The following is a 21,722-nucleotide window of genomic DNA, read 5'->3' on the forward strand; positions in this document are numbered from 1 at the left end:
CAGTTTTAAAGGAAATTGAGGGCAGAAACAGATGAGCGAAAGGAGCCAATGTTTGAGTGAGGTAAAAGCTTTGTTTTGCAGCAAATGTTTTCATGGGGGATGGGGGGTTGAAGAGTGAGGGGCATGGGGGGAATCAAACTGATATTTAAGCCCCTACTAGCTTTTTTTTCCCTGCTTTTGTTTTATGCAGGGCTCTTTTTACCACATGGTAGTGACAGATTGTTTGAGCTGAAAGGAAAAGCCATTCGAAGCTAATTAAGCAGCCATTCCAGGCACTGTTCGCAGGCAGGAGGGAGAGTAGCACAGGCATTTGTCAGCGCGGTACCCAACGTGGGTTTAATTGACAACGGGGACTCATGACTGACAGCGTTTCCAGCACTCAGCCAATCGTAAGCGGCGCAGGAGGACAGCTGGGTTCCCATTGGATAGAGAGCAGTGAGGCGGAGGTAGAGGCCCCCACGTGGGGTGTGTAGAGTGAGCAGCACATGATAGGCGGAGGCACGGAGGTGTTGTAGTCTTCCTATTGATGGTGATAGGAAAGCTTGTACACGCTTAAGTTCTCGTTAGAAATAGGTCGATCAATTCAAGTCACTCAAAGGGCGCTCTGCTGTAGATAAAGCATCTTTTTATATTCTGCGAATTTGAGGTTTTAATAAATTGAGTTGAGTTGTTTTTGGTTTGATAGCCAAGGGAGCATGTTTTTTTTCTTTGTATGTTTTTCTCTTTCTTGTAGAAGTGTTATCGTCACGTTCCAATACTAATATTTATTTTAGGGTGACGTTGCTTTAATTTATATATGTTCACCTGGCATTTTATTTGCTTAAATAAGCATACCTCTTGGGGTGACGTTCACACCACAGACGTCCTTGGACGACCGGAGTTTAATAGATGTAGACGGCATTTGCTCTGCTTCGCTGAAATGGACGAACATATAAATTATTACCTTTGTTTTGAACAAGTTGTTAAACGCTCAGAATGTCACTTCACATCCAAAATGGCGACCGTGTGAGGTCACCGTATTTGTCCAATGAGGACGTCTGTTTTTCTTCCAACCCCACGTGGGGACGCCGCTCAGTGATTGGTTGCTCGTGCTGAGCTCCGACGAGGAGCCTGATTGGTTGGTGCGGGGCCCTCTCTCAGCAGTGAGGTCCTCGTGTCAGTGCACAGTCTGTGTGTGGTACAGCGCGCGGCGGAGGAACTGGGTACCCAACGGCAGGCTGGCGGTGAATTTCACAACGCTCGATATTTTAACACAAAATAACTGGTTCGGTCGACAGTTCATACTATCAGGAGCTACTGGAGAGCTGGCGTACTGCTGCAGGATCTAACTTGGCCTGTTTTTTGAAGTTGTCTGCGGTCGAGGACTCGTCCAGCGTCCGATCGGACGGACGGACGGAGCGACGCTCTCCGCTTCGGAATCGCCGGGCTTTAACGGACTCTCAAGGGGCCGAACAAGACGAAGCGAACGAGCACAGGAACGACGGAAAGACATCTTTGTTTTGCTTTTTAAGTCTCCAGTGGCGGTGGAAAGTCGACGATATTCCGCAGTGTGTGGATACTATTTCTTACCTGTATAGAGGAGGGAGGAATCGGTCGAGACAAAGGTAAAAAAGGGCTTCACGGAGGGAGCCGCTAACCAGGCGAGTGGTGGTGAGGCTTTTATGGGAGCAGACTTCCTGTTTTCTGATCACCTCGGACCACCAAAACACTGTAGATGTTCGCTCTTATTATGAAGGAGAACTCGGTGCATTTATAAGAAAAGCGAAGCGTCGTGTTCCTGTGGGTGTATTCAAAACTAAAACTTTGGGATTTATTCTTATACTTGAGGAAATTTATCACGTTTTTCCTCACTGCGGTGCACACTAAACCGACTGGTAAAGAATCTGTCATATCTAGGGAAATATGTTCAAAATCGCCCCCAAAGAGCGACTTTATTTTATTTATTTTTTTACGTAACCGACTCCGCGGTTAGGTCACTAAGGTGAAATTGGTGTCGCTTTGTGTTTTTGTTTATGTGATCCAGCTCCTGAGCGGTGCCCCGTTTTCTGTTTGTTTAGGTCCAAAGCGAGGCTGAGGAGGGGACACGTCCACTGGTCGGGGTCTGAAAGTGCGCCTGGCAGCCCAGAGAAAGGCTTTGTCCGCCGCCATCCTGCGTTTACAGGGGAGGGGGTGGCGGTGATTTACCGCACCTTCTCTGGGATTTACGACAAAAAAAAAAAAAAAAGGTGGGGGGGAGAAAAACACATCGATTCCCTTGTGTAAAAGGCTCGACATGTATCCACAAGGCCGGCATCCGGTGAGTAGCTGTCTTTGTCACTGTTTGTGCATTGATGCAAATAAAGCAACCTTTTAAAAAAAAATAGCTTAATTGCCTGAGAATTGAGCTGTTGCTATTTATGGCTTGAGTTGGTGCCAAGGTGTGTTGCACCTTGTGTATGGTTTAAATCCTTGTGCAATTTGTTGTCAAAACGACAAAAGCCATTTATGCAGTAGTTCTGTGTGGATGGATTAAGTCGGTGACTTATTGGTAGATCACGGATGAAGGCAGCCTTCTTTCTGTTCTGCTTCTTGAGGCTCGGCATACGCATAAAAAGCCACGAAGAGATAAAGAACTGGGTTTAGCGAGAAAAAGCAGGAGGTGGTGGCAGGAAAGTTATCTGCTCATGATGTTTACACCTGCGGTGTTTCCACTCTTTCAGGCACCTCACCAACCAGGGCAGCCTGGCTTCAAGTTCACGGTGGCAGAGTCCTGCGATAGGATCAAAGACGAATTTCAGTTCCTGCAGGCTCAGTACCACAGGTAATGACTAACTAACTGTAAACAGCTCTGGCTTCCTGGAAACAATAGGAAGAGGAAGCTGCTACTGGTCGCTCCTTTATTGTAGCCTCATGCACCCCAAGCCGACACTTGCGGCGTATAAAATCTAAACTGCTTTCTCACGTTTACTATAAACAGTTGATGGTGTTTGCTTTTCTAATGGCTCTCTGTTCGGGTCATAATCAGTAAACACCTTCTCTCTTTTTGTTTTTCTTTCTTCCTACAAGTCTCAAAGTTGAGTACGATAAACTTGCCAACGAAAAGACTGAAATGCAGCGCCACTATGTCATGGTAAGTGCAATAATTGTAAGCCATGAATCTGATTTAATGCCGTGCCCTCCCATTTGCCTCGGGTGAAAAGTCACAGGTGGTGCAACCTAGTTGTTTTTCCAAGATCTTGTTAGATTGTTGACTCACGCTTGTTTTCATTGGACGAGGAGGAGCAGGGTGGGGGTTAAGGGCCCGTTGAAATTCTAGACAGGGTCAAATGTCCAGCTATTGATCGTAGGGTGTGCTGACCCCATCCCATCTGTGTCTCTGGGTTCCTCCAATTCTCCCCACCTCCACCCTAACACACCTAACAGGATCCAAAGGAAGTTAATGGCTCCTCTGCTGGCTTTGTGCATGAATCAGTGGGTTTCCTGTGTGTGTGTCTTATTGTTTTATTTTAGTAACCTCCTCAGAGTGAAACAAGTGTCACAACCACAGCTTTCTCAGACAGGGGAAGAGTGTGAGTCTGCTCAGACTTGCTGCCAACATGCTTCCTGTTTGATCAGATGTCAAGTGGACAGCTCTAAGTACCACATGTGCCCCAAGTGACCACCTTTGAACAGCTTTTGTTATTCCCCCCCTCTGGTGAAACTCCCAACAATTATTTTCATCAAAATTTCTAACCTAAGAATCATAATTCATGTGCAGTCTCTTAGATTGATGTTGCAAAATTTTAAGTTAGTCAACAGCTGGGCCTAGTAATATTATCTGTAATTTGTCCAAGATTCTGTTTAATTAGAAGTTTTCCTGCTGCTCAGTGTAAAACAGTGAACGAAACATGGTGGGATATTACTGCTTGTATTAAAAGATTATTAGTATTTTAAGTCATAAATGCTTGCAACTGCTTTTAAGACAAGGTTTAATGTAAAAGTACACTCAGATAATTTGTACTATACTCAGTTCAGAGTTCATAACAGGGACAAAAACAGATGGTTTTGTAAACATGACCCAACTCAAAGGTTCTTGCCAACACAAGCTTCACAGAGCAATCTGTCCCTACTGGTGTATCCATATAATATTATTGTTTGTGATAAAGAAATAATGACGGACAAGGTGTCGATTTCACTTTTTTGAATCTACTTTTTGTTCTGATAGGGTGTTATTAGCAGCTATAAATTGTATATCTTTGGTAAACAACTACACTTTAGGTACTGAGGTACTGCAGCAGCACTGCAGTGCTGCTGCAGTAAAAAGTACACAAATATTGTCGACTGTTTTGGTCAAAGTTGTTCTGCTTTTTTCGTTCACTCCTTTCCTAAAGCATCTGTTCAGCATCTCCTTTATGGTTAAAATAAAAAATATCTTAGTCTTTCATTTTCTCATTACTGGGTCAAAATGAATTACCTACAACCACTTGTGTTAAACCTATTAGGGTGTGTATTTGAGGATAAATACCTGCCTTTGAGTCTGACGTATTTTTGAAGTGAAAAGTTTGAGGTTTAATGTTTTGTCTCTCTTTATTTTTCAGTACTATGAGATGTCCTATGGACTCAACATTGAGATGCACAAACAGGTATGTGGCCACATCAGATATGGTCTATGTACATCCAAAACACTTATGTTTTTGTTTTTTCCTCCCCTAGTGTTTGAAGAGTATAAACATGTGCATGCATGCATATCTGACCTTAGTTCCTGCCCTTATCCCTAAATGCTTTTCAGAGGCGTACCCATACAGGCTTCCTGTTGTAGAAATGCTGACAGGTTAAACAACATTAAGGGCACACTCTCTGATGAGGCGGTTGATGAGATTAAAGTAGCTGGCAGACAAACTGGCGATGTATGCTTTCGAGTGGTTTGTCTTAAGCTGCTGGGGTTTTTTTCTACCAGTAGATGTTTGAATTTCCATGGCTAAGGAATTTAAAAGCTCACCTAATAAGCGGACAAGCTGCTATCACCCCATAGATGAACTGGAAGAATATCCAGTTTGTTTCACACCACCTAAAGAGTCTTTTCGATAGAAGAGAAGTCGTTTCTGTGTTTCACAGCCATCTTATTAGTTTGTTTCTGTCGTGTTTCACACGTCGAAGGAAGCAACAGTAACTTCAGTGGAGCTTTACAGAAATGCGTGAACAATAGAATATAATAGTGACTCATTTAGATGGCTTGCTGAAATTCATTATTCACTATCCTCTACCTGAAACTGCCCTGGAGCTCCCAGGAGTTGAGGCAGCACACACAACGACTTTGGTGTGCAGCTCAGTGACGTCTCATCAGAAATGTTTAGCATTCAACGCCCGCATCAGGCTCCAACGAATGGATAAGAGACAGTTGTTGATTCAAGTTAAGGATTTTAATAGTTTGTCAAAAGAAAAGAGGAAAAAAATTCAATTTGTGGCATAAATAATACAAAGGCTCATAATGTGAAGAGAACTGAGTCAACGCTAAAGAAGGAAATACCAAGATACTTGAAAGAACCTGGATAAAGAATCAAATGAACCGCTGAATGGACTTTTGCTTTCTGCAGGAATACCTTAGAGAAATGGGAAGCTTGATAGATGGTGACTTAGTTTGACTTTTGGACTTTTTATGTAAATGATCAATGTGTCAACATGAAGTTAGCTTTCCCTGGCTTGTGGTGAATTTTTATTTTTGTAAGCCTTGGCTTAAATTATCTGGGTTACAGCCTTGTGGAAACTGTGGACAAGCAAAAATTGCATCATATGTTTATCTTTCCCACACTGCCCCCTCATGCATTCATTCACATAAATGTGCCCACATACTCGTCGTTTTCCAAGTATTCGGTTTGCGAATACTGATGCATGGCTTATTGTTAGTAGATGCTTTTATAATAGTAGGAAGTAATCAGCTTAAATTAAGGTAACATAATCAGTAAAACCTGTGGTTTTTCTCTGCTTTATGACCGCTGTACAGAAAATGTAAGAAAAAATGAGTAAAAAAAGATTGGTGACCTAATCATTCTGTACCTCATAACTTAAGACAGACCTACAGATATCACACCAGTAACAAATCTCTTCATGACATGTTGAAGAGGTAAATTCAACCAATTGATTCAGGTATGTTGGAGCAGGGATGCATCTAAAAGTTTCAGGACAGTATTTCTGAAGTTGGAGACCCCCTCACTCAACCTTTTTTTTAATTAATTTTTTTATTTTAAGCGTCTACTACAGACGGTGGCGTTGTGTCGTGAAACTCGTAGAAGTGAATCATTTAAGACTGTAAGTGGTGTGTTATGTCAATGGAAGATGTAAGCAGGGGATTTAAAACTCAGTTCATGGCTGTTGTTGAGCATGAGATCAAAAGTATAAACAAATAAAAATATGTTGGCTGTAGTGGAATAGATAAACCTGTGAGTTTGTGAGGATTACCAACCTCATCTCTCCTGTTTGCACCAAAAATAAAAGTTTCTCACCCAGAATGTGACATGATGTCATGTAAAAACCAAACCATTCTTTTAGACCCCGTTAACTTCTCTGTTAACAATTTCAGAAGCAGACCTATCTTTTTTCAGGGGCAGTATTATGTAAAGTAGGCTCATATTCTTTAGCTTTACATTATGTTATAATGTTGTTGTAAAGTTACTCCATGTTATCCAAAACCTAGATGGAGTGTTACTTAGAGTTTTTTCATGCATGTTTGAGAAATCCTTGAATCTCCCTGAATCAACCATTCAGTTGTGCAAAAATGAAAGATGAAGATCCTCCTTTGTGACTCCCCCACTCAGCTCCTTCAGACTAGCCAGCAGCAATTGGCAAACACCTGGTGCAATTGCACATCAGCTTAGCTCATTATATGAGCTACTTCTCAGTAGTTCAGCGCCGGCTTAAAACATTGTTAAAGGGTCAATAGAAGGAGCCATGTTGGGATGACATCCTGAAGGTGGACTTTCAGAAAGAGCAGTAGTTTTTTTTTTTTTTAAAGAGATAGAGGCCCGATTTCAAGGCGTTAAATTATAAAGTCAAATTTCTTTCAAGTCATATTAGATGTATGTAGTATTTTTATAACAACTGAAGTTAACATAGTTACTTCATTGTGCTATAAAATGGCACTATGTGCCTGGAAAACACATAATACTTCCCCTTTTTAAACTTTTTATTGCTTCCTTAGATCTATTTTTTTTGCCTCCCCGTTTGTACCGTCGTATTTTTTCATCGCCTCTCCCACCACCGCAGAAAGGGGACGTGAAAGATGGCCCCCGTGTCATTAGCCGCACAATATGATGTACGAGAGTGGCAGTACGTGAGAGAGGCGGGGGGCGAGATGATGAATGGTGGGGTGGAGGCCTCGTGGCCGTGAGATCCAGAAGGTTAATGGCATCGGCGGGAGGGGAGCCCGGTTGGAGGAGCAGCATGTTGCTCTAGTTGGCGCGCGCTACGCTAACTAGATGCGTTTTCTGATCATCAAGGCAGCCAAGCCTGCCCCTTTCTGGGTTTTTTATCAACATTAAAGCAGGTAGGAGTGATACACGGCCCAAACGAGTGGGAAGAAAGCGTGGATGTAATCTGGAGACTAGGCGTTCCGGGGTAAATGGGTTAATCGACTTGTCCTGTGCATCTCCTTTGTTTGTCAATAAGCCCAGCGGAGAGCTCTCTGAATAATTTATTGCTCCTGCCACCCTCCTTCCTTTTTCTTTCTCCCTCTCCCTTCCCTGCTGAACAAGTGTTTGTGATGACATCAGCGAGAGGTAAACAGACGGCCCCTCGCCGTCACCGTTGTTCATACGAACGGCTGCAGGCTGGATTATTGGAAGCAGGCGGGCGTGTTACTTTGCTTGCGTTGAAGATTTATTGTAGTGTGAAAAAAAAAAAACACATTATAAATTCACTTTGTTGTTACCCCAACAAATCTGGACTAAAAAGGAACTCATGCACAAACACAGACACACACACATATCTATAAATATCCCAACATAGAAACACTGTTTGTGTCTACTTCACAAACATACAGTAATTGAGGTTCCAGCACACTGTTTCCCCTCTATGCTGCTGCTGCTGAGCAGAGCGGTTGTCATAAAAGGGAAGGTGTGTGTGTATGTGAGTGTGTGGCTGCGGCTGCCGGGAGGTAATTTGTTTTGACAGTGTCTCTTATGATGGCAAAAAGTGCAGGGTGGAGGTAATCACCCTTGCTTGCTGTCAATAAGTGATTTTAATTAGCGCAGCTCATTAGGCTGCCTCAGCAACATGCCCTGCTGACTGTGGTGGAGGTGTGTGTGAGTGGGGTGGAGGGGTGTGGGGGGTTGCTTTGTTTTCAACTCCCTCTGCTCTCTGTCTGTCTGGATGTTTATCATTTCATGCCTCCTTATGTTTTAAGCTTAGCTTTTTGCCTGTCCATTCTAATTAGAGCTAGGATTAAATGGAATCATAGGGATTCAAAGTGAACTTATAGCATTTTCATAGATGCACCGATTATCCGATTCGTCACTTGTTGAATGAGCGAAGGCGGTGGTGGGAGAAAGTGTTTTATCGGGTCTGTTTCCTGGAGAAAGGAGGAACAGGGAGGAAGGAGAAACGGAGCTTGTGCAAATGAATAATTTATAGTGGATTCCTGGAATTGTTTGCCAAGGTGATGATGGTCGATCTGTCTCAAAGCCAAAACAAACTGAGTAGGAGAACACACACACACACACACCCACGCTCAGGGGAGTTTGATGAGGTTACTCGGGGCTGTGAGACGTGCTTTATTTTGATAGCAAGGCCGAAGAAGTTGGTGAAGGAGTGTTGCACTATTATTGTTTGGGGTGTATGTTTCCTAACTGGCTGGTGTTAGGATTCAAACAGAGGAATGTTATCTGTCACAGATGCTCTGCTTCCATAGGTTTCCCTGCAGAAATGTTGCTTCTTTCTCTGCATATTGGCTCTAACTAAATTGTCACGCACATGCAAAATGTTCCTCATGCATTCGTAATGAACAAGGTACCTCTAAGTGGCTCTTTCTTCCTCTTGCCCTGGCTGAGAAGATAATTCCCAAACAGCCATCTCTGCCTCCTCATCATATGCCACTTGTTTTCCTCGCCAATTGAATCCTCGTCAGAGACTCGGCTCTCCACTCGGGGGGCTAATGCCTGGAGCGACAAACAGCCAAACGGCTTTCAACGCGCCATTGACAGAGGGATGCGGTGGAGAGAGCGGGCCTCTCCAAGCTCTGGTGCTCCTAGACAACGCTGAGTACCTGTAATTGTGGAGCAGCAGAGAAAAGCTTCAGCTGGCTCAAAGGCCTCTGTTTCCAGCGGCTTTAAGTGACTATAAACCTGTCTCTGCTGCTGAAAGCTCTGTGGAAAAATGGTTGCTTCAAAAAAAAAAAATGAAGTGGTCCTGTTTTGGCTTCTGTAAGCCCACAGCGGGTGTTTTCTGCATGTTCATGTTTAGCTGTCAGGAATCTGTCCAAACACACTTGTCCTCATTACCCTCACTGGGTGGGTGAACAGAGGAACGAAATCGGGAAAGGACGGAGAAAATAGTGCAACTAAGTACATTGACTCTTTCTATTTATTTTTTACTTTAAAGCCACATATAGAGGTGGCCAGTATGGACTTGGGATCTTATTATGATATTTTATTGAACTATTATGATCATCATGAAGATTACAATTAAAAAAAACAACTTATTTTTTAGGTAACTGTATGTTTGTGACTGCATGGCACAGTAATCGTAGTGCCACAAACAAATATTATTCTTGAAAAATATTAGCATTTGAAATAGGCTTTTTCACTTGTCCACTTAAAGTGTGAGTTTTATCACTAAACTGTTCACAGTAACTGCCTTTTATCATATTTTCATAGTCATTGATACATATTGATACAGAACAAACAGTGGACAAAATAACAAATATGACATTTCCTATCGTACTGCCAGCTTCCTTTTATATCAACCATCAGTAAGTGAAAGCTTATCGATGAATCAAAATTGTTACCACTCTAATCCCCAGATGAGTTTTGGGCTGAAGTCAACATGGGGGTCAAAAGTCTTCAGAACATTTAACTACAAATAGCAGCTTTTTTTTTTCCACGTTACTCCAATACTTTTCTCTGCCACACCACCAGATAATAAATTCAACAAAAAACGGCGGAGTGCAGCGCCTGAATTCCACAAACGTTTCTGGCCTCAAACGGTGGCCCTGAAGTGGTGATTGGCTGTGAGCAAATGGATGTCTTTGTGCGTAATGCAGTTGCGTTAATAGCCGAGTGTATCAGCATACAGCTGTTTCTACAAGCCCCGTGCTGCTCCCCCTGCAGCCATTTCCAGGCAAGTGGCGTAACACTGAAACACATTCACCCTGCCAGTGTCATTGTATACACCCCTCCCACCCCCCAGTAATGATGATGCTTTATGAGTCTCCATAGAGTCCCCCACCCTTCCTCCATGTCAGCTCGCCATCCGCCCGCCCCCCACACCGCCTCCTCGGCCGCCTCCGCATTCCCAGTTATCCCTCATTAATTTCCCGTGCCGATCAGATCGACAGGCCGAAAATTCAATTTAATGACCTGCCTCTGTGCTGCTCCTAATATGATTTTACAGGCTGTTCTGGTCAGAGCCCCTCAGCCCAATTTACATAACGATAAGCCGTGCCAGATAGCGTTGCCCCGGCAACAGAAGAGGGGAGGACAAGAGGAGGAAAAAGGAAGAGGAAGGGCATAGAAGAGAGGAGTGGAATTAGCATGAAAGGGGTGTGAAGAAGCTTTGGGAGGGAGAAAGCGCCGTCCGTTTGAGGTCAAACAGGGGTTGTGAGATAAATCCTGACAGGACAGCAAAGGTCTGCCCCTCTCCTCCCTCCCCTCTTCGTCTCCTGCTCCCCCTGAAAATGAAAAGGGTGACAGAGGTTTTCCAGAAAGCTACTGGCACCTCCTGTCTCTCCAGCCTTTTCACATTCAAACAAGGTTAAGGAGTAAATGAGCGGAATGCAGCGGCGTCCAAAATGGCGGGAAGGATCTCTTCAACCCACACACACCTGCTGGGCCTCCACCCCTAATCTCTCAGAATCAATTAGTTCACCTCCCCTGGTTCAGTCAAACCGCATTACCTTAGTGTCAAATCAGAGGATTTCTCTCCTCCATTCATCACTGCTTCCACCCCCTTTCACTCCGCTTCCCACTTTTGTGTTCCTCTTGTGCTCGACTCTGTTCCTCGACTCTGCGGAAAGTGCAGGATTTAAAAAGGGAAATTGGCTCGGGCAAAATGTCATGGGACCTCCGAGTGCAGTAAGACGGGCAGCGCAGCGTATCCATTTACCCAAATGCGCTGTAAAGTGCATTATGTACATTGAGCCCCCGCAGTATCAGCTTACTCTGCCGGCTAATATTATGTGGTCGATACCAAAGATGGCTCTGATAGATAGGGCTGGAGAGTTAACCTGTCTGCTTCAGCATGCCCTCCCCTGCCCCCCCCTCTCTTTATAGGCCGTAATTATGAAGTATGGACCTCATTAGGCTCTCTCCAGCCAGATGGTATTAGCATATTTCAGCCTCCTAATGAAATAAAGACTTGAGCTTAATGGAAGCATCGGAGAGGAAGGGGGGGCGGAGTAAATTTGTTCTTGGGCGGTCCCAATTTAGTTAGAAATACAATTTGGTTAGAAAGTGCACGTTTTACCCAGATGGACGCTGCAAACAGTTTGGTTTTATAGGTAATTAAACTGTTCAGTCTGTTGGTGCATGCAGCGCATCGTAAGCGTGTTCTTCTAATATTTTCTTTCTTCTCTCCTGCAGACGGAAATTGCCAAACGCCTCAATGCAATTCTGGCTCAGATCATGCCGTTCTTGTCACAAGAGGTGAGTTTCAGCCGTGCAAGCTGCACCTTAAAGGAAATAAGCTAGTTTCTGCCATGCTGTACATCAAGAATTCAAAATATGAAAATAGAGGCTGTTGCTCAATAGCTGATTGGTTGCTTGTTGTAGCATCTTCCAACAGATTAAGTTTTAACAGAGGTGGGTAGAGAATCCAAAAATCGTACTCGAGTATGAGTAGCAGTACTTCAGCATGTTACTCAAGTGAAAGTAAAAAGTAGCTGTCCAAGAAATTACTCAAGTAAGAGCAGAAAAGTATTTGGTAAAAATGAAACCCCAGTACTGAGTAACTGATTAAAATAGCAATAATTTAATATTTTAAGATTATGTCATCAGATAGATCAAAGTATAAATTTATCAAGGTCAAAATGAAAATAATTCATTACAAAATAACAAAACCAGGCAAAAGAAAAAAAAATCCAAATTAGCTTCTTTCATTATCAATATAAACATCGTTCATTTATCATAACGATAAAATCTAAATCTTTATAATTGTATCATGATAAATGATAAACAATGCGATAAATGCCCAGTCCTGTAGTACAGTGCAGTAAAAATACTCCTAAAAGTAAATTTTTTCCCCATAAAGTTAATTAACTTAAAGTAAACAACTCTGATTATTATTAATTTTACTGTTCTCAGTTTATTCCCACCTGGGTTTACTTTTGTGCATATCCTTTAGATTTAAGCACATATTATAGACTTTTCTTCCTTGTTTTAAGGCGGAGTGAAGGGTCTATTTTCTACTTCGAGAAGCAGCAGACGTCTGAATATGTTCTTTTTAGCTGCACTCTTCTCTATCTTGTGTCTGATCTTTTGTGTTTGTGTCCTGCAGCATCAACAGCAGGTGGCTCAAGCTGTTGAGAGGGCTAAGCAGGTGACAATGACTGAGCTGAATGCTATCATCGGGGTACGTGGACTTCCCAATCTGCCTCTGACTGTGTGTATACCCCCTCTTCTTCTTTCATTTAATCCAGAAGCAGGGACAAAACTGCATTCACAGAGGAGGAGCGGCACTTCTCATACATTTATTGACCACTAAATTATGCTTTTGGATTAATTTCAACCCTATCTTCATCTGAAGGGCTACATTTAAGAGAAATTTTGGAAAGGAGGTCTAATCTGGTAGAAAAATTGGATAATTGATACAAATCTGCAGCAGTGTTGCTGTTTCTGTTTATTTTTAAGCTGTGTCATGGTCCTTTCACTTGTGCAGACTTGTCCCTGTCTTGAGTGGTTTATTAATTTTAGAACACAAAATGTTTGCCATGATCTGTCAATGTGGAGTTCACCACTGTAATTTCTCTGATTGTTGCCATTTTCAGCTCATAGGGAGCCGCTCCACAGCGAGCCTCTGCTCTGAAGCGGTCTTCCAGCTGGTATCAGATTATAGAGTTTCTCACATTTCACTTTGCTTGCTCTTTAATTACATGAAGGTTTTCAGCCAACTGGCTTACCTTTACCTCTTGACCAGAGAATTAAAGTGTTCAGGTCAGGACTAGGTTTGGGATAGTAGCTGAGATAACAGGGACTGCACAGGCGTTGAACATCTGTAAAATAGATGGGATTAAAGTTTAGGTTGCGCAGATTGACCCAGTGTGGAGAGCGGGGACGTCTCCTGTTGGTCGCACTTGTGAGAAATGTCTATTTACTTGATGGTTTGTACAGCTGCGGGTCTAACATTTACAAGGTTTAATGTTTCTTCTGTTCCAGGTTTACAATGATGGCTTAACTGACCTGTGAAGTAAATCCAGTCTTTTGATTTTACAGGTTTTTAATCAGAAAACCTCAAACTTTTTATCTAAAATGTCGTTGGTTGTAGCTTTTCTCACTCTATTTACAGTACAGGAAAATATCTGGATTTCCACAGGATTGGAGTTTATTATCAAAAACTTTGAACCAAATGAGACCAAAACAATTACTGACCCTTAGTTTCCACTAAAGGATGGTCACTTTCAGACAAGTAGACTTTAGATACGCTCTGGTTTTATTTGAAGTTTGAAATCTGCGCGGCTGCAGCGCGGACTGCAGACTACAAAGCAGACACCGAGAAATTGTTCTGCCTTCTTCTCCTCCGTTTTGCATAGTTTTCTAGCCAGGGGCAACACATGATTGAATCTTACTTGACAAGTGTCAGAGGTGCTGCGTCATTTGCATGCTCCTACCTTCATTTCCATAAGTCCTACATTAAACAAGATAGTAGCAGGATACTGGTTGATGGGGCAGCTACAGGTGGTGTGCTGCTCTTCACATGTCATGTAAATACTAATCGGTGACGGCACAAACCTCTACACCTGGCTACTTTTAATATCACTACGGCTCATTTGCTTACCACGATGGCCTCTTCTTTACATATTTTGTTTGGATATATTTACGGTAGTTTTAAAAAAAAACTTTTTTAAAAATGTTTGAAAGCTATACTAGAATTTTATCTTTAAGGTGTAACAAGTTGGATAAGTTTTTTCACTGTTTAACAATCAAAATAAGTGAAAACCTTTTTTATTTTCATACAGAAATGATGCAAATGACCAACAGGTTTATTCCTGCTGTGGCTCAATTCTCCCATCAAACTCATAGTGTCTGCTTAGTTGGGCTGCGGTCGGCTTTCTAACGTTGTTTGTCCCTTTTAAGGGAAAGTAAAATTTAACTTGGTTTGTTTCTTCCTTTTCTTCTGGCCAATATGGATGTCATGGATTCTCCAGAACCTTCGCTGCCGAGCTGGAATCTCTTTGTCCTACCTCTCGGCCCCATTTGTTGTTTTTAAAATATCTTGCGGTATAATTTTCTTTTCTTTCAATGACTAAAGAAATGCTGATGAACTGCAGAACCTGTTGTAAGCCACAGTGGGTAATGCGCCGATCATTGCCAGACTTATTAAGCCAGTCTGCCAGCTGGTTTGTGCCGGGTTCTGTTGATGCTTGTTCCACCTGACAGTACTGTTCTGCAGGGAGCCAGCTTCGCCTAGTTAACTTTAATTGCCTGTTTCCTGTGGAAGTTGCCAGAGCTGCAGCAGCATTTACACATAATGAAAAAAGATATGTGTGAAAGAGAGCTAGCTCTTTATCCATGAATATTGAATTGGAAGCAATTTATTTTCTGAAAATTCCCCCCCTCCCCGCTTTTTTTTCTCCCTTTCTCTCTCTCGCCCCTCATGACTTCCCTCCCTCGCCTCTCTTCTCCTCAGTCATAGCACGCTAATGAGGCTTCTTGATAATGATCCCTGCACGCTTTTCCTCATTAGGCACACTCAATAGGGACATCCCTGCCTCAATCCCTCGCCCACTCTCTCTTTTATTCTCTTGTTATTTTTGTGATTCTGCCTTTCCTTCCTCGTCTTGTTCTGGCTGCCCTTTCCTTTCTCGTTTTCTTTCTTTTTTTTTTTCTGCTCGCCTTTCCGTTTTTGCAAGAAACGGGCAGCTCTGCTCACCGGTGCAAAAATCGATTAAGAACGCTGGCCCTTATTTGCTTGCATCCATCTGACGGGTCCAGGTCTAGCGTGACATAATGGGCCGACTGAATAATGGCCAGCTGTTAAATAGACTTTTGAATGTGGTAACCCACCCTATGTACTTTGGTCTACTTTCTCCATTTTGTATAATGAATGTATGGATCAAGTTATTGGAGTTCTATCTTGCAAGCAGAGAGGCAATCTTTTTTTTTCCCTCGATTTTTTTGAAGAGGCAGTTGATGGATGTGCTAAGTGTTATTTAACCTTGTTTTAAAGCACTTGCTTCCCTCTTGCCTGAGTGGCTATTTAACTCCTGTCTATCTACTCTCTTGGCTCTGACTGCCTCTCACAGACATTCATGGCCTCTTGGGAGACGTGTGTGTGTTCTCCACTGTCTTCTGCTTAGTGGTATTTTGCTGAGGCGGGGCATGCTGGCTTGGTTTTCCAGAGTGTTGAAAGGATTTGAGGCTTTCATGAGCAGACCTATTGATTTTTTTTCTCCTTCTTTTTGTCCAAGTTATGATTGAAGCAGTTTGGGAATGAGCATAGCTGTTTGGTACCATATCTGGTGGCCAGAGGTAATGTGATGTTAAATCAAAACATAGCTGATTGAAGGTCAGTCACCATCACAGAAGAAAATGGGACAAACATGAAAGTCGCTGGCATGTGAGGACAGGATGTAAAGAAAAACCAGTCCTCTACACTAAACCAAGTCAAGAAGTCATCATTGGTCATCTGGATGAAAACCCAAAAACAAAGATATTTCAGTCTAATTTAATGTCGCTCTGAACTGAAATATTTCATGTCTCTAAACAAACCATATTGCGCCCATGTTGTCAGCCATTGTTTATCTGTTTTTCTCTTGGTAGCTCCAGGATTTTTGGAGAAAAAGCTCAAATGATTTGGTCTAGTTGGCTAATTTTTAAAGGATTTATATGGCACCTTACATTGTGGTTGTAACAGCTGTTTGGAGCAGTATAAATTATGATTGACTGACTGCTGATGAAACCAAAATAACTCTCCTTCATCTCCTGCTGGTTGCTGTGATTCATTGGAGTCACATAACTACATTCCCTTCCAACGGAGTTTAGAAAATAGCTTAATCATTTTTTGACAAAGCGAGAATAAAATGCCTCGTGGTCTTTTTCATAATGGAAAAGGTGAGTCAGAAAAAAAAATATCCAAAAGCAGAAAATGATGAAACGTTGATTAGATTTAGGTTTCTTTCAGTTTGATTCAGAAAAACGTCTTGAATCTCAGGGGGCATGTTGGATAAAATGTTGTCATTACACATGAGTTCAAACTCGTTAACGGTCACATTGACTAACATAAACTTTTTGAGAGCGACCACCAAAGAGTTAACAAATGTTGCAGATGTCCAAAAATAAAATATTCAGTTGTTTTTAGTTTCTCTGGTTTGATGTTTGTATATTATTAATTTAGTATTTTACACTGCAGGTTTAATTTAACTTAGAAAGCATACAATTTGTTTTTTGACATATTTTAGTTACATAAATATTATGCTTAAATATTAGTTGTATTAGTTTACCCTTAGCTATCAAGTAAACATGAATTCGTTTTAATATTGGAACATGAATAGCACTGCTTCGTCCTGCTGTCATATTTCAGCTACCCTGCTGCAGAACTGGAAAGTATAACACAGAGGTTTTGGAGTGAATGTATTCTACTCTATTGAGCCAAATGATTCATTGAACACATGAAAACAGTTCTGTCCCTCAGACAGCAGGTCAGCAGCAGCAGTAAGCCAGCACTGCATGTTGATCCACAGCTAAATCCAGATTGTTTGGCTTTGAGCAAAAACGTCTCCAAAGCCAACCTGGGCAGAGCACGGTCACTCATAGAGGAGTCATTTCCCAGCTGACCCACTTGTCCTTTGTCTCGTCTCTTGTCTCTCTGTGTTTGTTTACAGCAGCAGCAGCTTCAGGCCCAGCACCTCTCTCACGCTGCCCACGGCCCCCCGGTCCAGCTGCCCCCTCACCCCTCAGGCCTGCAGCCACCCGGCCTCCCCCCGGTGACAGGTGCTGGATCCGGTTTGCTGGCTCTGGGCGCTCTTGGCAGCCAGACCCACCTGCCTGTGAAGGATGAGAAGAACCACCACGACCTGGAGCACCGAGGTGAGGAGCACAGCCTGCCACACAAACGGCCTGCAGCACTTCACTGTTGCTGACAAGAGCGCTTTCTACCGGCTTCAATATATTCCATCCAATAAACACCGTTTTCAAGGTCAAACTGTAAACAGAGCTACTATGAGGGAAAATGTTGTGGTTTAGCAGATATCCTTCTTCTTAATGTAGGGGTGGGCATTTAAAATATTTTAAAATACCTCAAAAAGTATTGTTGGGATTATTTTCGCTATTTTCTCCGCTGTTTATTCAATGAGAGTATCAAAACATTCGAAAACATGATTAAATGCATGTTTAGTGCAGTTCAGTGTCATAGATCACACTTCTTTATGTGTATTACATAAAAAAACTAATGTTTTCAAGATTAGTATTTGATTTTGGGTCTATGTTATACAGTCAAGCCATACAGTAACCTAAAAAAAAGAAAATAATAAATAGTTCTTATCGTCATATTTATTGTTATCACAACTGTGCAACAAACTATTGTGATAAAACTTAAAGTCCATATCGCCCACCCTTACCTTAATGTTCTGATTTGATGTGAAAATAGGTTAATCAAATAATAGGAAAGCAGAAAAATGAAAACTATTATAATATACAGTACAGACCAAAAGTTTGGACACACCTTTTAATTCAATGAGTTTCCTTTATTTTCATGACTATTGACATTGTAGATTCACACTGAAGGCATCAAAACTATGAATAACACATGTGGAAATATGCACTAAACAAAAAGTGTAAAACAACTGAAAATACCCCTTATATTCTAGTTTCTTCAAAGTAGCAACCTTTTGCTGTGATTACTGCTTTGCACACACTCTGCATTTTCTTGATGAGCTTCAAGAGGTCGTCACCTGAAATGGTTTTCACTTCATAGGTGTGCCCTGTCAGGTTAATAAGTGGGATTTCTTGCCTTATAAATAGTCATGAAAATAAAGAAAACCCATTGAATTAGAAGGTGTGTCCAAACTTTTGGTCTGTAAAATGTAAAATGTTATAGGATGCTACTTTTAAATGCTACTTCATTTGGTCTCCATAGCATCAAAAAGTACATTTTTGGTCGTTAAATTCTCTCTGAAAGCGTTTCCTCTTGATCACGTCGTAGCTAACCTGATGGGTTACACCATGCATTTGATTGCTGCTCTTTGATTGCAGTCTTTGTTGCCCTCCCATACTAATTTGTGTTTTGCTTTCCTCCCTCTTGGCCCCTCATCTTTTCACTCGCCTCTGGCCATTCCTCTGAAAGAACGCGAGTCCAGCACGGTATGTTGACTCTACTGCTCTCCGTCCTCCTGTGTGTCTGTCTGTCTCTCCCCCGACTCGCTCTGTTCCTAGCTCATCGTGTTTGGTCATTAGGTGTACTTAACGTAGACCTGAGCTCACCGTTCAATAGACATTCATGCTGTCTGTGTAAGAACACACACATTTTTATACTTGGGGGCGGTGTACGGTTCCTGAATCCAAATGACTTCTGGCTAAATAAGCCACTGCCTTCTAATCCAGGTGGAAAATGACTCCAATCACTGGACGAGGATTAGTAGTCTGCTACCTCCTTTAATTTCAGCACAATTAAAAGTGACTTTGACTCACCTTCCGTTTCTACTTTAGAGGATTTAAAGAGTCCTTGTAACAGCTCATTGTTATTATTCCTCATTCTGTAAACATTGTATTTCTCTGCTGCCTTCCTCTTCCTGCTGTTTGGTATCTTCTCATCACTTTGTTTCTTCCTTCGTCTTGTGTCGTCCCCATCTCTCCTCATGTTAAAGTCCTTGTTTTATCAGACTGGCTTAAAGCTCTCAGTTAGCTGGAGTGTAACGCTCTGTTGGATATGCTCAAACAGATTAAGTTCCCATTGACTGGCCATCCTGAATGGGCTCACTCATGTCAGAAGGAAACCCTAACCCCCCCTCCACCTTCTCATTTGGTGACAAGCGGCTGCAGTACCACCTTACCTGCTCTCTCAGCCAGCCTCTCCTCCCTCTTTTTGTTTGCGTGCGCACCCCCCCCACACACACACGCCCCCCACGACCCACACACACACACAAAGTCTTCCTGTTCTGTTGTCTCAGGTCATCTGATACCACAGTTAAAGGGAAGTGCATGGTTACTGAGACTAAGCAATCTTTGAAAGGCCTCCGGCTCAGATTCAGACGGGCTGTAATACTGTAGGAGACAGCATCTCGCCAAGCTAGACTGGTGGCTTTGTTTTTGCAGCAGGAGCTGAACGCATCGGCCCGTTTTGACCTGAGGAGGAGGCGAAAAATTGGCCCAACTCATTTGGGAAAGCTCTACTCCTTTATAAAGGCGGCTGCTATCCATTAGCTGCTCTACCTCGGTTTAATCCTCCATCTTTCTGATAATTGTTTCGATTTATTAAGTCGATTCACAACAAGAATTGACCTCTAGATGTGCTTACCCCACCTACCCACTCGTTGACCTTCAGTCTGCCTGGCAGGGCCGCTCCACCATCTCAGACAACAAAAACCCTGTTTGCAGCTTTTGAGAAAGTGCAAACGTGTCTGAACGTTCCCACTAGTCAGGGAGAACTCATGGCTTTACTGCTAGACTGGTGTTGCTTGCCAAGTTCCTTTCCTGTTTTAAGTCTCTTGTCTCGTCCTTCTTTTTTCCCCCCCACTAATTTTCTCACTCTGCCCCTGTCAGGACTCTTCTCTGCAGGCGGCACACTTTGTCTCGCCACATTGATCCTGTCCTGGATTCCTCAGTGGTCTCTTTCATTCCCCTTTTCTTAATCCTGTTCATTTTCATGTCAGTTGCTTTGATTTTTAGTTGTTTTGTAAACGTGTTGGGAATCCAGAGTAAGTTTGATTATAAAAAGTTAATATAGTTTTCTACTGGCTTTTGCCCTGGCTGCAGTGGCAGGCCATAATATTGTCAAGTTTTATTTAGAATAGAATAGAATAGAATAGAATTACTTTATTCATCCCAGCAGGGAAATTATTTCGCAGTTACAGCAGCATAGAGACAAGACACACAACCACCACCACTGAGTAGCAATTGTAGACAAAATAAAAATAAAAATAAAATATAACATGCTGTCAATATAAAAAGCAGAAAGCAGAGTTTTTTTTAGAGTTCATGTTTTCTCTCCAGTTTGACTCGTGACGAGTCACCTTCCCAGTTAGTGTTTTTGCGGCTTTGTGGTTTTGCTCAGCTGCCTCGTCTGTTTCCTCTGTGCTCCAGTGCTTTGGCAGCAGCAACAGGACTGAGCTTTCCAAGAATCCTCTTCAACCCCCCCTTTTTTATTCCAAATCAGTCCAGCAGCATTGTGCAGTTTGCTTACTGTCAATATTATCGCTGACCCCACAAAGGAAAATACTACCTTCCCTTCATGATTGGTCATGAGCTGCATTTATGTCTTAAACATTAACAGCTGACATGCATAACACAGCGGCTCCAGTTTTGCTCTGCATTAGCGGCTTAGAGTCCAACATCTATGGAGAAATGTTGACACACTTTATCCACATTTGTTTTCCAAGAAGATTCTCAGTTGAATATTTGTTGAGGCTGTAAATCTATACTGTACACACAGTGTACCAGTGGATACTGATTTAAAACGAACAGAGCATGCCAAGGTAACTCGATGAGAACTCCGGTCTCATGCGGTCGTTGTCGGTGTGTTTGTGGCAGAATAACTCGGTGTCGCCATCAGACAGCCTGCGGGTAGCGAGCGAGAAGCACCGCAGCTCTTCAGACTACGGCCTGGACTCGAAGAAACGCAAAGTGGACGACAAAGACAGCAACAGAGGATATGTGAGTGTTTTTTAAAGACCGACTGTCTATTCAGGCTCTTTTATGAAATGTTCGCCTTTCAGAAAACAAACGTACAAATTGGATTAATATAGAGAAGGGTTGGACAATATGGCTGAAGAACGTATTGTCTTCAATACGTTCGACAGTTATTGATTAGTTTTTTTGTTTTAAATCTCTGAAATACATCCAAACTGGTACATGCCTTTTCCTGTTTTCTCCAGTTTTCATTCCACGTAATTTTTTATTTTTAAGCAGTTATGAGGCGACGCTTTAAACTGCGCCTGCGCAAGTTACTCATCAGCTTGTTGCTAGGTGACCAAAGAGTGAGTGGTTGATGTCACCAACCTTGACATCAAGGCGTGAGAGGTTGAGCAGCTAAAGCCTTTCCTCTGCCTACATCCCCCAGAATCCCTTGCAATTCTGGATCAGAGTTCAGTGAAATTATTGAACATTCAATCAGACGTATTATCTGCTGGTATTGATCACATGTCTATTGCAATATATATAGTTATTGATTTATTGTCCAGCCTTAAT

At 42.4% G+C, this 21,722-nt stretch overlaps 1 protein-coding gene across 7 annotated transcripts in view; it reads left to right on the forward strand.

Moving 5' to 3' along the window:
* The first annotated feature begins 1,156 nt into the window (after nt 1-1,156).
* The window catches only part of LOC114143005 (transducin-like enhancer protein 3-B), a 29,843-nt gene continuing 9,277 nt past the window's right edge, over nt 1,157-21,722 (forward strand). Inside the window, exons 1-10 of one of the 7 annotated variants that reach the window (XM_028014679.1) lie at nt 1,157-1,604; nt 2,058-2,296; nt 2,700-2,800; nt 3,046-3,109; nt 4,557-4,601; nt 11,748-11,810; nt 12,661-12,765; nt 17,204-17,408; nt 18,622-18,680; nt 21,066-21,188. In XM_028014679.1, the coding sequence (XP_027870480.1) occupies nt 2,273-2,296; nt 2,700-2,800; nt 3,046-3,109; nt 4,557-4,601; nt 11,748-11,810; nt 12,661-12,765; nt 17,204-17,408; nt 18,622-18,680; nt 21,066-21,188 (789 nt within the window). In that variant the 5' untranslated portion in view covers nt 1,157-1,604; nt 2,058-2,272. The remainder of the gene's footprint in view (nt 1,605-2,057; nt 2,297-2,699; nt 2,801-3,045; nt 3,110-4,556; nt 4,602-11,747; nt 11,811-12,660; nt 12,766-17,203; nt 17,409-18,621; nt 18,681-21,065; nt 21,189-21,722) is intronic. The other 6 variants (XM_028014684.1, XM_028014680.1, XM_028014682.1 and 3 more) reach the window with 6 other exon arrangements.

This window comes from Xiphophorus couchianus, chromosome 4 (assembly GCF_001444195.1).
Source record: "Xiphophorus couchianus chromosome 4, X_couchianus-1.0, whole genome shotgun sequence".
NCBI lineage: Eukaryota > Metazoa > Chordata > Actinopteri > Cyprinodontiformes > Poeciliidae > Xiphophorus > Xiphophorus couchianus.